This window comes from Phaenicophaeus curvirostris, chromosome 8 (genome assembly GCF_032191515.1).
Source record: "Phaenicophaeus curvirostris isolate KB17595 chromosome 8, BPBGC_Pcur_1.0, whole genome shotgun sequence".
Lineage (NCBI taxonomy): Eukaryota > Metazoa > Chordata > Aves > Cuculiformes > Cuculidae > Phaenicophaeus > Phaenicophaeus curvirostris.
In genome coordinates, this window is record NC_091399.1 from 37,018,960 (window position 1) to 37,033,392 (window position 14,433).

General features: G+C 42.3%; 1 protein-coding gene across 3 annotated transcripts in view; it reads left to right on the forward strand.

The window, feature by feature from the left end:
* The window catches only part of ROR1 (receptor tyrosine kinase like orphan receptor 1), a 172,022-nt gene that overhangs the window by 114,893 nt on the left and 42,696 nt on the right, over positions 1–14,433 (forward strand). For all 3 annotated transcript variants that reach the window (XM_069861865.1, XM_069861867.1, XM_069861866.1), the window contains exon 2: positions 2,145–2,216. In XM_069861865.1, coding sequence (XP_069717966.1) covers positions 2,145–2,216 — 72 coding nt within the window. The remainder of the gene's footprint in view (positions 1–2,144; positions 2,217–14,433) is intronic.

The window sequence follows — 14,433 nt, forward strand, 5'->3', positions numbered from 1 at the left end:
GTCCTGGTCAGCATTTGCCCCCTGGTTGTTTGTCGCCTACCCCACATCTCAGCTTTAGCCTCAGAACAGATCCATTGACCACAGTGTCATGGATGATTGTGGTCACCATGAAGGTGATATTAGCACTGGATCCATTTTGTTTTCTTTAAACCTTGCAGGTCTTTTGGCCATGAGGTCCCTAACATTTAGGTTAGGCAAGAAGCTCAACTGTTAAAAAGTAAAGAATTAGGAGAGGTGGACACAGTGGGCCAAAATCTCAGTGTAGGCAGCTGTCTGCTGACTTCAGAGCAATACCATTTTACATGGGCACAGGATCTAGCCCCATGAATGGGTTTCTGCCCTGTGTATCTGTGCAGGCCAGGGGCTGTGTTTGTAGGTGAGTTATAATGCCTTCAAATTCCATGTTTACATTGGAAATACTTGACAGAGTCTTAAATAAGCACTGCTACCAGGTGGGCTTTTAAGAAAGACGGTATTTATAAAAAGTCTAGTGGCTGTATCTGAACTTAACAGCTTCATGCATTTGTGTGACTGTGTGTTTACAATTTTCTTATGATTTTTAAATGAAATAGAATAGTTGTAAACTGGTTAAATAAATGCAGAGCATCTTTGCATATCATTGCACTGCCACAGTTTTATGACTGAAATTGCTTTGTAGTTAAAAGATGTCTGGGAACAAGCTACAGGGATGGTGTCAAAATAAAACCAATACACTTCAAAATATTCCCGATCACATTTGGGATCCTGCTGACTCTCAGAATCTCGATTCTGCCCTTGCTGCGCACCTATGGGACCAACTGAAGTCACTGGGTGCTAGGGGTCCAGCCAAGGTTGCTGGATCAGACCCCAGGGTATTAATTTGTAGTGAATCTTTTCAGTATCTTACGGAGATCATGAGCTGACACATTGGGCACTGCTTATTTTTATTTCAAATGCACTCTCCCACATTCAGTGCCACAGCACTTCCGTCCAGCATCTCTCTCCTCCTTTACAAAATCAGATTTCCTGGGGCTGGGTGGACCCTGGGAATTAGGAGGTGCACTACATTTCTGTGCCACATATCGTGTGTGCACACCCCTTCTTCCCACTCTTCCCACTCACTACATTTCATATATATATGCATATTAATACTTGGGGTCTGACACTGAGAGGTTGTGCTCCAAAAGCTGTCCTTCCCAGATTCCTGAAGAGCCTCATGAGGTGCACGTGGGTCAACTGTTACAAGGGGACAATGAGTCCCCCTCACCATGTGATGATGGGTTTACACTGCTGAATGTGGTTCTGCAAAGACCCTTGGGGAGCCCAACAAACATCTCATCATGCATACTGCACCTGGCAACCATGGCCCTGTGGGATGTAAGAAATGCTGTGGCAGTTGTACACCAGAGTCTTTGTATGGGTTTTTGATGAAATCATCGATATTAAGTTATGGGGAAGTGTTTTACCATGACCTGTAGCTGGGGCTGGAACTATGCTGATAGCTCCCTCAACACTGCCTTCTGTACAAGTTCCTGGTTCCATGTTAAAAAAAAAAAAAGGTGAAAGTATAAACGAATACTAAAGCCACCATTCAACTTCTTCTTGAAAAGGAAAAAAGTATCACAGCAATGTGAAAATGCTCCTGATGGTCACATCAGTCTTTCCAGCCTGTGTTACATGAGTTGTAGGAGGATTTTTCATACAAGCAGCCCCATTAACTTCAGTCCATAAACTGTGTTGCTTCTGGTGCACATGGGTTTGCAGGATTAAAATCGCTTGTAAATGTTAATAGATAGCACATTCAGCATCCTCACAGCATTTTGTTTTTTCTTAGCTGTAACACTGCAGAGTGATTCTACCTCTATAAAACTTGTGGAGAGATTTTAAGGTGGGCCAAATACTTCTCAAAGATTGGTTGCTTAATTAACACAAGGCCTCACAGTGACAGCATTGCAAAACAAACTCCAGAGCTGGCCCTGTGCCTTTTTTCCACTTTGATGGTTCTGCTACCCATATGTCTGCCAACGCACAACATTGAGTACATTTTAATAGCTGCTGTTGTTCAAATAATTTTATTACTGTGACAGTGACTTTATAAATACTGCTTACTCTCCTGATGATACAGAATTGACAAAATATGGTTTTTTTCTGTTTTTCCTCTCCAGGGGCAAATTCATCAGTTGTTGCTGATTTCATGCCTACATTGTCATGGAACATCTCAAGTGAATTAGATAAAGGTGAGTGGACAGAAAAAAATAGAACGATGTGAAACCAGATTTAAAAATAATTCTTCTGCTCTTAATTCTTCTTCTTGATTTGGCCAAGTCAGCAAGAAAAGGGGTGAGGGGGCATTTGAGATAAACCGTGTTTGCCTTGTGATTGTTTGACATTTAATTACATGTGGTTCTGTGATTTCTAGAGAATGCTGTGTTCGTTTCTTTCACAAGTAAAATGTTCCACATGGTAAAAATATTTCAAGATGTGAGTTCTCTTGTTTTATAAACTTCTTTACATTTTGTCTGGTGGATCTTGGGATTTGACCTCAAAATTAGCAAGCATCAGTTTGCCTTGATGTGTTTTATTATGAAATGTTGAGGCTTTAAATTATTAGATGGGGAAAATACATTTGCAGGTGGTAATTATGTGTGATTTGAAGCTCTCTGAAGGGTATATATTGTGAAAAATAGGATGTATTTCTCATTCCCTTTCATTTTGTAAATTATGCACCACCAATTATTTAAGCCAAATTGCTTAGCTTCCCCTGACTCTTATTGCAAGGCAATAGACAGCAGCTCCTGAGTCAGTCTGGTCTTTTAAATGCTTCTAACATAATGTTTACAGTGGAAGATGCTGTTAGCCACACTAACTGTGCAATTTGTCAAATGCCCTTTTAATTTGCTTATAACTTTGCTGACCATTAGCTATCTAGACTGAAATTCTCATAATGGAGTTCTGCCACAGATGGTTTTTCCAGATATTTTTGTCTGTATTTTGTTAATGTTTTTAATGAGCATGTGTTTATGTTTTATGTTTAAGCATAAATATGTGTTCCATGCTTAAGTATGAAGAGAATATGAGAATATGTAGTCCTGGATAGTTTAAGGCAAGGTTGACTCTTTCATGTCTGTCTTCCCACCAGGGAAGGAGCATGACTTTTTCGTGATCCAGGACACGCTGGAGAAAGCAAACGTCAAAGGGTTGTGCTTGCTGTTGGGAGAGGGAGAAAAGGAGGTAGTCATTAAACAGAGGATTCCCAATTCACAGGATATTGCTGAAAGAAGGCGTTGACAGAATGGATGTCTTATCCCGTTGCAGTGATTCATTCAGGTGCTCAGGTTTGCAGATCTGGGCTGTGCACAAGGAACATCCTGAAGCTGCAGAGAAGTGAGGGCTGTGGCTCCCCTAGGCAGGATGCTTTTGTGTTTCTTCTCTTGCTTAGCAGCTTTGTTTGCTTTTTCAAAAAGTAAGACACAAATAAGTGGCCTAGAAAAAGCCAGATAAGGCCACAAAGCCAAACACTCAAAAGTTAGGAAATGCCAGAGAGAAAGCATTGGACAGTCTTAATTCAGGCCTCTTATGATATCCTGGACAGGCAACCTTTACTAACCTACGGGGTAGATTTTTCTCTAGGAACCCACCTCACGATCACAGGAGAACGCACTGTTGCACTTCATTGAAGCGGTTGAAATGTTGTTTTGCAAATGATCATCAGTGATACATTCTTTGTTCTTCATTGTGAGCCCAAGGGTCCAAATCAGTAAAGCACCCATAGATCATTATATATTGCGAGGAAACCTGGTGTCCCCAGTCAAAACCTAGATAGAGGCGAGGGTACAGAAGAGATATTGTAGATAATGTAAATTTTATCTGACCTGTGCCCCCAGTAGTTTCTTTGTTGTTATTCCTAATGCAAGGTTTTGTGTAGCCTGGTTTCTTATGACCAGGCTGATTTTTAACCCATGTTTTGGTTAGGCTTACTCTCAGCAGGTAATTCAAATGCTTCTTTTCTTCAGTAGCCTTCTCCAAAGCCTTGGTTTGATTGACAAAGGTAGAAAACAGAGAAAAGTGCCTGGTGACAACATGGACTGCCTGACTCCTTTGGTGTCTGCTTTCTTCAAAATATTCTGCACACTGAGTTGTATCAGCCAGGGTTCAGATATTCTACCCTGGCTGCTTGTGTGCTGGCTCTGTCAGAAAGTTCCAGCTGCAGAGCTAGTGGAGATAAAACTTGGGATAACTGCCGCTGTCCTGAGAATTGAGTCATGTTATTGCTCACAGCAAAGCTTACGCTTTCTGTGCCAGCACTGAGCCTGGCCTCTGCCGTAGTAATTAAACCATTTTTCGCGTTACTTCCATGGCACCTGTTCCTGAGCTATATTGTAAGAAACAGGTAAAATGAAGTTTCACCCTTATAATCCACCTGGAATGCAGCAATTGCCACTCGTTGGGCTGAATCCTTCATTCCTGGGGGATTATCGGCCCCTTTGCTCGCTCTGATTAGCATTTAGACTGCTGTAAAGCTTACACACCTAAACATGGATTTACATATGTGATTAAAATGCATTTGCTGCCCAGGAAGCTTAGTCAGAGGGGTGGATTCTCCCAATGTGCCTACAAGCGAAGTACGGTGCACACGTCTTGGCTTGTCTAAGAGAGATGCAGGGGTTTTAATGTAGGAGCTGCTGGTTCTATTGAAAGTCTTTGAAACTCTCGCTTGTACAAAGGAAAATATACTGCAGCGCATGATGACTTGGTGAGTTGAAACCTCAGAGGGGAAAATTAGGTGTGCAGCTACTTTCCATTTCTGTCACAAACAAGCATCAGGAGAAACCAACATCCACTTGTATTTTGCGGCAGTCAGCCATGAGGTCATGCAGGCATCCCAGTAAAACTCATTTTAAAACCTATTAAGTTCACCACATGAAAGTAGTTCCAGCCAAATTTCCCAATTAAATGGCTGTCCACATTAAGTGGCTCTAACTCTACCTGCTGCCTTTTGGAAATGAGCATCTCTTCCTTGAATACACCTTCTTTGTTTTGGAAGGAGGAACAGCCCATAGCCTTGCTAAACAATATTCTGCATTTGAAATAATTACTTAATATGGTACTTTCCCTAGCTTGGTGAGTTCTGCAGTGATTATCTTACAGCTGAGCCCTATTCAGGTTTCAATTTCTATTAAATAAGCTAAATCGACAGCATTAAACAGTTGCCTGTTTATTCTTTTTAACAGGAAATGAATTTAAAAGAGACGCAGCCACCCGTGAAGAGCTGTTGAAAGAAACGATTGATGGGAGGGAGGAGGTGGTTTCTCACCAAAACCTTAAAAAAACAAACAAACTGTGCATAAAAAAAAATTTAAAAGTCACTTTTAAAATAGGAGACATTTAGCTACCAGCATTTCTCTCTGTTTTCTGACTGGTTAATCATGTTGTGCAGAGGGAATGCCATGAGAGAAAGAGAGAAATGAAAATGTGATCAAGTAAATATTTAATTATATCGGGAAAAATAAGTGAACTTCAGGGCAAAAGGGGAAATCTGGTGGTAGGAAAAAGCCTGTCTCAGGGGGCTGGTGGCAGGATATGAAGCCTTTCACCTAACCTTACTAGCTGAGATTTCTCTCAGGCTGGAAGAGCCTGCAGCAGACAGGTGATGTCCAGCAGGGACCATAGCTTATCAGAAAAGTTCCCCTTCATGTGTGCGCCTATCTGGACCTGTGGCACCAGGCTTCGTAACCACTCCTGGCGTGGTCATTCACTCTTGGTGGCTTAAAGCAATTTCCTTATCCAGAAATTATTTGATACCACTGCAGCAATAGGTGATATCTGAGGCAAAACAAAAATGCCAGATGAAACCACAAGTAAGTGAAGTTTACAAGGACTCTCTGCCACGGTGCCAGCTTTTAGGGTCCACTCTCCATTCTTTAATGAGACTCATTTTTGGTGTGTGACAGCAGGTGAAGGAGTGAGGCAGGCAGCCCCAGGCACTTTATAATCTTTCTGCTTTCCTGTTGTTAAAGGCACTCTGGTTTCTCATTTCTCTTTGCCTGTGCATTGCTTCCCCTCTCTTCCCTTACACCATGGGACAAGCTCCTGCTCTTTGTTTGAGAAAGCTTCCAATTTACCTTGAGCTCTTCTTTTCTCTAATCCTTTTTGAAAAGGTGAAGAGCCCTTCATTGAGCTGCTTCTCTTCTACGAAAGTGTTTGTGGATGGGTAGGCTTTTCCTTCCATCAGATATTATTTTGTTTCCAAAGAAATATAAGCCTGAATTTGAATGAGAACCTATTTACATCTCGCACAGTAGAGGAATTGTTTGGGAGCTCTTCATCTTTAGGCAAAGATAATATTGGAGTCTGCCAAGAAAGAGTCAGCTTTGAAATATTATTTTCTTTTAACTGTAAGTAGAATTCGACTTCAGTGGACGTTCACTGGAACATGATTCTCTACGGGACTGATAAGAGAATGACGCTGTTGCTGGGACTTCCCCTTATCAGGTCCTCCCTAGTCCCACCATGCCCACCTGCAGCCTCCTCAGGAGCTCATTTCTTCATGGCAGCTTCCTGACTGTGCAGAAGGATGTGTCCTGGCTGTAGTTGAGCCAATGCTGAGGACACTACTGCAGGGATGTGGCCCGTTACCGTGTTGCCAGTACCTCCTTCTCCCAGGAGCTCTTCACTTGGTCCTTCAGTTTCCAAAGAAAACGTATTAGTATGAGTTTTTGCAGATACTGCCAATTTCCTTTCCCTTTTCATGGCTTTTCTGCTTTGGCAAACAAGTATAAAATGTTAGAATGACTCAGGGCTTGGGAACCATTTCCATTTCCAGACATCCGTGAGCCTAAGCCTAGGATTCGAGCTCCGCACCACTCACTGCCTCTCTGTGCAGCACAGACCTTGTGGTCCCTGCTGCAGCAGCGCTTAGCAATCTCATGGTGCTCCAGGTGTTGTGTAGAAAGGAAACCTTCCCAAGAGAGTTTGACAGCAAGGGTTGGGATCTTACAAAATGCACCCCAAATAAGTGGTTTGAGATTAAGCTGGAATTTATCCTGAAGTATTCAAAGGCATAGCAATACTAGGATAACCTATAGCAAGCATCCGTCCTCTAGGATGATCTGGGGATCCAGAGCAGAAAGTAACTGAGGAAGGCCAAAATGGGATGGGAGAGCTGCAGCATTTGCTCCACTACTCTGTATGTGGGACAGCGTCTTGAAAGGGGCTGCAGGGCATCCTGTTGTCTCAATGCTGCTGATGGACCCTTTGGGTCTGGGAGCTTCCCAAAGAGATAAGCGAGCCTTGCCATTGATGAATATGGGCTAAAGCCTTGGCAAGTCTTTCCAGGCAGAGCTATGACCTGGCTGTGAGTTCTTATAGGGACAATCTTTCTGATGTCCCAGGGAGAAATTGGCTCTTAGGCAAACTACATCTTAAAAAATATAAACAAACCCAAACGTGGAGAAAACCAGGTGGATCAAGGCCTCCTAACTTTAGCCCCAGTTCTTTTAGTGATTTCCAGACTGGACTTCAGTAAAGCCTTTGACACAGTTTCTCACAGCATTCTGCTTCGGAAACTGTCACCTCTGGCCTGGACAGGCGCACGCTCTCCTGGGTGGAAAACTGGTTGGCTGGCCGGGCCCAGAGAGTGGTGGGAAATGGTGTGAAATCCAGCTGGAGGCCAGTGACAAGTGGGGTTCCCCAGGGCTCAGTGCTGGGTCCAGCCCTGTTCAATGTCTTTATCAAGGACCTGGATGAAGGCATCGAGTGCACCCTTAGCAAGTTTGCGGACGACACTAAACTGGGTGGAAGTGTCCATCTGCTGGAGGGTCGGGAGGCTCTGCAAAGGGATCTGAACAGGCTGGACTGCTGGGCTGAGACCAATGGCATGAGGTTTAACAAGGCCAAATGCCGAGTCCTGCACTTGGGGCACAACAACCCTGTGCAGTGCTACAGACTAGGAGAAGTCAGTCTAGAAAGCTGCCTGGAGGAGAGGGATCTGGGCGTGTTGGTTGACAGCCGACTGAATATGAGCCAGCAGTGTGCCCAGGTGGCCAAGAAGGCCAATGGCATCTTGGCTTGGATCAGAAACGGTGTGACCAGCAGGTCCAGGGAGGTTCTTCTCCCTCTGTACTCGGCACTGGTGAGACCGCTCCTCGAATCCTGTGTTCAGTTCTGGGCCCCTCACCACAAGAAGGATGTTGAGGCTCTGGAGCGAGTCCAGAGAAGAGCAACAAAGCTGGTGAAGGGGCTGGAGAACAAGTCTTACGAGGAGTGGCTGAGAGAGCTGGGGTTGTTTAGCCTGGAGAAGAGGAGGCTGAGGGGAGACCTCATTGCTCTCTATAACTACCTGAAAGGAGGTTGTGGAGAGGAGGGTGCTGGCCTCTTCTCCCAAGTGACAGGGGACAGGACGAGAGGGAATGGCCTCAAGCTCCGCCAGGGGAGGTTTAGGCTGGACATTAGGAAAAAAATTTTCACAGAAAGGGTCATTGGGCACTGGAACAGGCTGCCCAGGGAGGTGGTTGAGTCACCTTCCCTGGAGGTGTTTAAGGCATGGGTGGATGAGGTGCTAAGGGGCATGGTTTAGTGTTTGATAGGAATGGTTGGACTCGATGATCCTGTGGGTCTCTTCCAACCTGTTTATTCTATGATTCTATGATTCAGATTCTCTTTTGAAATCACTGGATGTGAATTTGATACACATGGTGAAAGGGGAAGAATTACAGCTTTCACATTCATGCACAATTTACCTTTTTATTTTCCTTTATTATCTGGGGGATATTCGGTAAATCAAGCTCCCCTGATGGGGCTCAAGATTCTGATTCTATTTGTGGGGTCCCATTAGTAGCAGAGCACTAAATTACTGCTACTTTGTTTGAAAATTTTTTTAGCCACAGTACATTAGCTCCTTTTGTTTGCTTTTCCACTGATGGAGTGTACGTTTTTATTTGAGAATTTGTGTTTCTTGAATGTCTCATTTATAAATAATACAGGGTGTGAAATTTGAAGGTCACAGAACACAACCTAAAAAAAGAAACCACCTCAAGTAATGTTGGGGATTTGTGGTGAAAATCTTTCACAAATTGCTTCACTTACTTTGGACTTTTTATATAACCTCAGTGTGTGCAGTGAATATCTGACCATTATACATAAGGTAACTATATATAATAATCTTTTCCTGGCTCATCCAGCTATCTTTGTTTATTTGAAAGATTGATAGATCAGAGGGTCAAGGGACGTGTTTTATTGTAAGTTTCTGTTCCAAATTTCCTGACATTTTTGGTTTTAAAAAAATTAGGCCTTTAAAAGGCACAGAAAGGGCTAATAAGAACCAGATCCTAAAGTGATGCTATGTCAAAATGTCAAAAATAACAGCTTTTCTTTGACTCTACAGCATTAATCTTAAGGCACATACTTTTCCATACACCCTTCCTTTAATAGACTGAGTTTTTGTACGTGGCTCTTTACTGCAGAGCAGCTTCTAAACTGACAACAAAATCCCTTGATGGTTTTCAGTAGTTGGGTTTATAGCTGGATGTGGACGTTTGTTTACCTATTCCAAATTACTTTTTTTTTTTTTGTGATAAAGTTTAGAGGCTTCCTACTTGTGCTATAAAACTGGTTCCTGAGAAGGAAAAGGTTCATTTCCCCTTGCCAGATTATAGCGTCAAAGCTATCACCAAGACATCTGTCCTTAAACCTGAAAGTTGGCTCATAAAATAAGAGGCAGATGTGAACTCTTAAATGGATATTAAGAATTCACGTAGGCATGAAAGGCAGTGATTTGTCCAGTTCCTATCCAAAACCAATGCGATTCAGGTGCTCAGCCCCAGAAAATTGTTTTAAAATCCTCAGGCATCTGTGCTCTGGTTTCCCTCCACAAGCTGCCCCTCCTCTACAGCCCAGGGCAATCTCTAAGCTGCTAATTATCAGAAAGTAGCAATGAATTCTGAGAATCCTAAATACAGTGAGTGTCACACATGGATATCTGAAAAGCCATAAAGCCTTGGGCAGTGGTCAGTCTATTGTAGTGCAGTACATTATGCTTGGGTGGCACTAAACACTCCAGAGACTGTCTGGGAAGAGAAAGCTCAACACACAGCTGCACTGTGCATCCTGAGTTGAGTCTTCTATATACGCATAGCTGGAGGAACTTGCTTGAAAATAAGCTGGGCAAGCAAAGGCAATAGAGTATTTCCTTTTTTCCCTAGACAGTTGACATAGAACATTTCTGCATGATTGTCTGGACTTCTTTAACTCTGATATTCTGCATATGGGTTGCCAAATCATGGGTTGAGTGTGGTATTCCTTTCCTCCCACTGTCATTCTTCTACTTTTATTCATTTTAAATAAGTGAAATTCCAGCCAGGAGTCTTCCTTTTGCCCTTATTAATAACAAAGGGCTGTTGATCAGATCCACATATTGGACCTGCCAGGAGTTGTCTTCCTCTGTGATTAATGGACAGAACAGGCAATCAATGGTTAATCCTTATTCCAGTTGAGAAGTATAAGCTCCATCTGTGGCCACACTTCAGTAACAGATCCTACTGAGTCCTTCTTTAGCTGAACTGGAATAACTTAAAACTCAAACCGGCCGAACACATGGAACAACCAGCAAGCCCCTCCAGCATGTTCAGGCAGGGTGGACTCTGGGTTGTTGACTTTCTCCAAAAGCAACAATTCCATATGGGAAATTTCCAACATTTTTAGCTTGATGAGGATGCCAATACATGTGAATGCAGGGCATGTCCAAGTGTGACATCAGACTGGGCTAGCGCGGATAGTCCGAAGTTCTGAATTAATGAAAGTGCTTTTTTTCCAGACTAGTGTATTAAATTGGACCAATTGTGTCAGACTCTGATGTAGCAGGCTCTTTCCCTTTAGTCAAAGGTTACCAACTCTTGAAGTTACCAATCACCAAACATACCTGTCTCGCAGTCGCTGACAGAGAAACATTTTGCATTTCTTTTTGCCAGTGTACACTATGGCAAAGAGCTAGCGAGCTGCTAAACCTTGTGGTGCAAAAAGATAAATGCAACAAGCAGTCTGTAAGCTCGGTGTCCCAACTGCTTTATCCACCCAGATCAGGTGGTTGCTTTACGTGCCGCAGCTGGAAGCGGTGTCCCCACGGCTGTAGGTTTGATTGAGAAAAGGTTAGGAGATGTTTCTTTCCAAAAAAGTGTGTTGTTACACATCTCTAATGGATAGTAATTTGGTACACTGGCCTCTGTGTTGTGCCTGGAATAAAGGTTTTTCTCAGTCTTGCAACTGCTTGAATGGAAGTTTCAATTCAAGCAGTTCCAAGGTTTTCCTTGCATATTTCAAAGATCAGGAAGACATAAAGGAAAGGATAAATGAAACAACTATTTTCTCTTAAAATGAACATTTCAGGGTCTCATCCTGCATCCCCATTGTGCTTTAAGCACCAAGTGAAATCAGAAACACGTAGCACACACAGTGCTGGGGGGCAAAAGGTCTCACTGTGGCAAGCAAAATCCTCTGAGCAAAGAGGGTGTTACTGCTCTAAGATGTGTCTTTGGTAATTTAAGATAGAGTAACCATGTGGTCACAGAGGAGATTAACATTCCTTGGACGGAGAGGATGAGCTTTTATTTTGAAAGCCACCTGGGTTCCACTTAAAAGTAGTAGAATACTTCAGGATTTATTACAACCGGGCAGGCTCCTATTTAACAGTGTCAAGACGTAGCTGTGGAAGTACACACACTTTTCTTCTTTTGAGACGCTCAAGGCACTACATTTCATCCTTGCACAGCTGTTGCTATTCTGTAACATCAAACCAGGAAAAAGTTTGGCCATGAAGGATACCTAATATTTGGATCTTATATGCAGTGTCTCCAATTTATGCGCTTAGAATCATGAAGATGACTTATGATGTGTTGTGTTTGCATTGGCAACGGCTCAAACCCAGAAATATATTTCTGGCTTGGCTTTCCAGATACTATCTCAAGTCATTTAAAAGTTCATTATAGGGCACCCACTAGTACTGCTATAGTAAAGAGGCTGTCAGCATTTTTCAAGAGTTTATAACTCAGCCATTAAAAAAAAAAATCTCTGTGGGCTGAAACTTGGCATTTGGGGTCTAGGCCCAGCAGTGAATTGTTTTTACAAATTAAAAAAAAATCAGTTTGACTATTATTAAATTATAGGCGGGTTAAATTTTATTTAGAACTTTTTCAGGCTATTCTCCAATAGTTGTATAAATTAAAATAATTCCAAAATGTTTTTATAGAGTGCTACTCTAAAATATGGACCTGCTTTTGTTATGTTCTTGAAACCCTGAGATTTAACTGAAAATATAATAACAGTGCTTATCCCAGCATAACACTTTTCACCTTGAAAATGCTTTACGAGCATTATCTCATTAATGTACATAACAGCCTCCCCGTGATGTAAGAGGGATTATTATCCTCACTTTATAGCTGGAGAGATTAAGCCAGAAGGTTTAAGGCTGTTTTTAAAAGGACTTGCACAAATCCCATGTGAGCTTTGATTAGCTTTGGGTGTCTACTTCCCTTTGGCTCTTCTAAAAATCACAACTGAAGTGATTCACTCAAGACTTCTCGGAGCCAGGATTAAACTCAGACTTTCCAATGGTCAGTGCCACTAGGCTGTTGAGTTCTCAGAACCACAGTAATTACTTTGTAGAGAAGAACCGTCATGTTTCTAAGAAGTTATTCTTTAGGTCAGAGGGAGTCAGCTCTGAGCGTCTGGGGAGCTCCTTGACAGTGGGAAGGCTGTCAGATGAAATGTGATAAAACGTGGTGTGCTCCAAGACCATGGCCATGGGACATGGTGTCTTCATCCTGTGTACAAGCACCAGGTCCATCGCCCTTGTTTGTCTCCTGCTGAAAACGCAAAAGGAGGATTTACCCCTTTTTTTCTTGGCCTTTGGTCCCAGAAGGAGATGTTAATGCTGATGGCACCAGAGAGTGGCTGGCAGGGCAGTGGTCTGGACAGAAACCTGGATGCATGGACAAACTATTTTAAGTGTTCTTTGCATTTTTCTTATTAAAGACTGAGGATGGTTTCAGTAGCTTTGAAGCTTTGATGGGTTTTGGTAGGTAAGAGTTAGGTACAAGTATTAAAAATAAAATCAGGCTTCTTGTTGGCCCTTCCACACCAGGAAAGGGCAGCAGTGGATGGCTTTTTCGCATGACAGAGAAGGAATCTTCATAATTTCGTATGCCTCAGTAACAGTCCAAGCTTTTTTGGAAGCACTGTTAGACAGTCAGCTCATTTTCAATTACAAAGCTGTTTTATCTGAGAAACATCTTCTCATAAAGCTTCCAGTTGCTTGCAACCTGCTCTGTTTAAATCTCATATCAGGTAATCTTCTTGATCTGATTTATGGTTTGGTTGCAAAATTTATGGATTCCAGGACTAAGCTAAGCTTAATTTAGCAGATGCGTTTTGTTTCAATGTGTCTGTAGTAGCTCATGGAGCAAGATGGAGAACACTTTTTTAAAAGAGTCTGAAGCTCCTGACACTGAGAGGCTATTTCTGTTTTAACCTATAGAGAAGTTGCACCATTGCTCTTGCATTACAGCCATATGTTTTTACTGACTTACTGTTACTACTGATATTTTAAGATCCTCCAGCCTTTGGAAACCTACCCTAAATCCTTGCTCCTTCATTTGCCTCTCCTGTGTACTGTAGGAACTTTGAAATATTACATTTACCATGGTGTTTGTCAACAAGACCAACACAGGACTGAGGCCGTTTTGTTTTCTGTGTTATACTATAGGTGCCTGGCCCAGTCTTTGAAATGTTATCAGGCATTATATAAATGACTGTGATACAGAGACGGTACATTGGATAATTAAGTGTGGTTATCCAGTTCCATGCTATTAATGTGATTTTATTAAACCCAGATTGTGGACAGAACCCAAGAATACATGTACTGACTTAGATTATGCTTCTCAGTGAAGTTATTAAGATTGTAAGTCAAAAATGTTTCTAGTCTTGCAATGAAGCATGCGGAAATGATTGTGGAGAGCTGAAAGGCCAGTCTGAAACCCTGGCGAGAGACATCGGACCCTGTTGTCTGTCTTCACTGCCGGCCAGGATCTCTGGCCTTCTTACCCTATACACAGATTTCCTAACTAATTAGATCCATGGGAGCGTAGGTAACAGTCGTGTTTTGCACAGTTTCATACCTGCACGTTAAAAGGCTAGTCGATGAGTGAAAAAAGAGATTTGTGGGCAGTGCCTTTGTGCAAAGTGCTATACAAATACAGAGTAAGAGCTTATGTGCTGAACAGATTATATACAAAGGGAAGAGATATTGATATACACAAAACATAATGAAGGGAGTAGCTAGTGAAGACAGGATTTTAATAAATAATTAGGAAAGTGGATTAGTTAGGCAAGTTAGTTGGCTAAGCAGTTTTTATACATGCTGGAGGGTTTTTACGTACTTTTAGGCAGGCGTATTGCTGGAGGTAA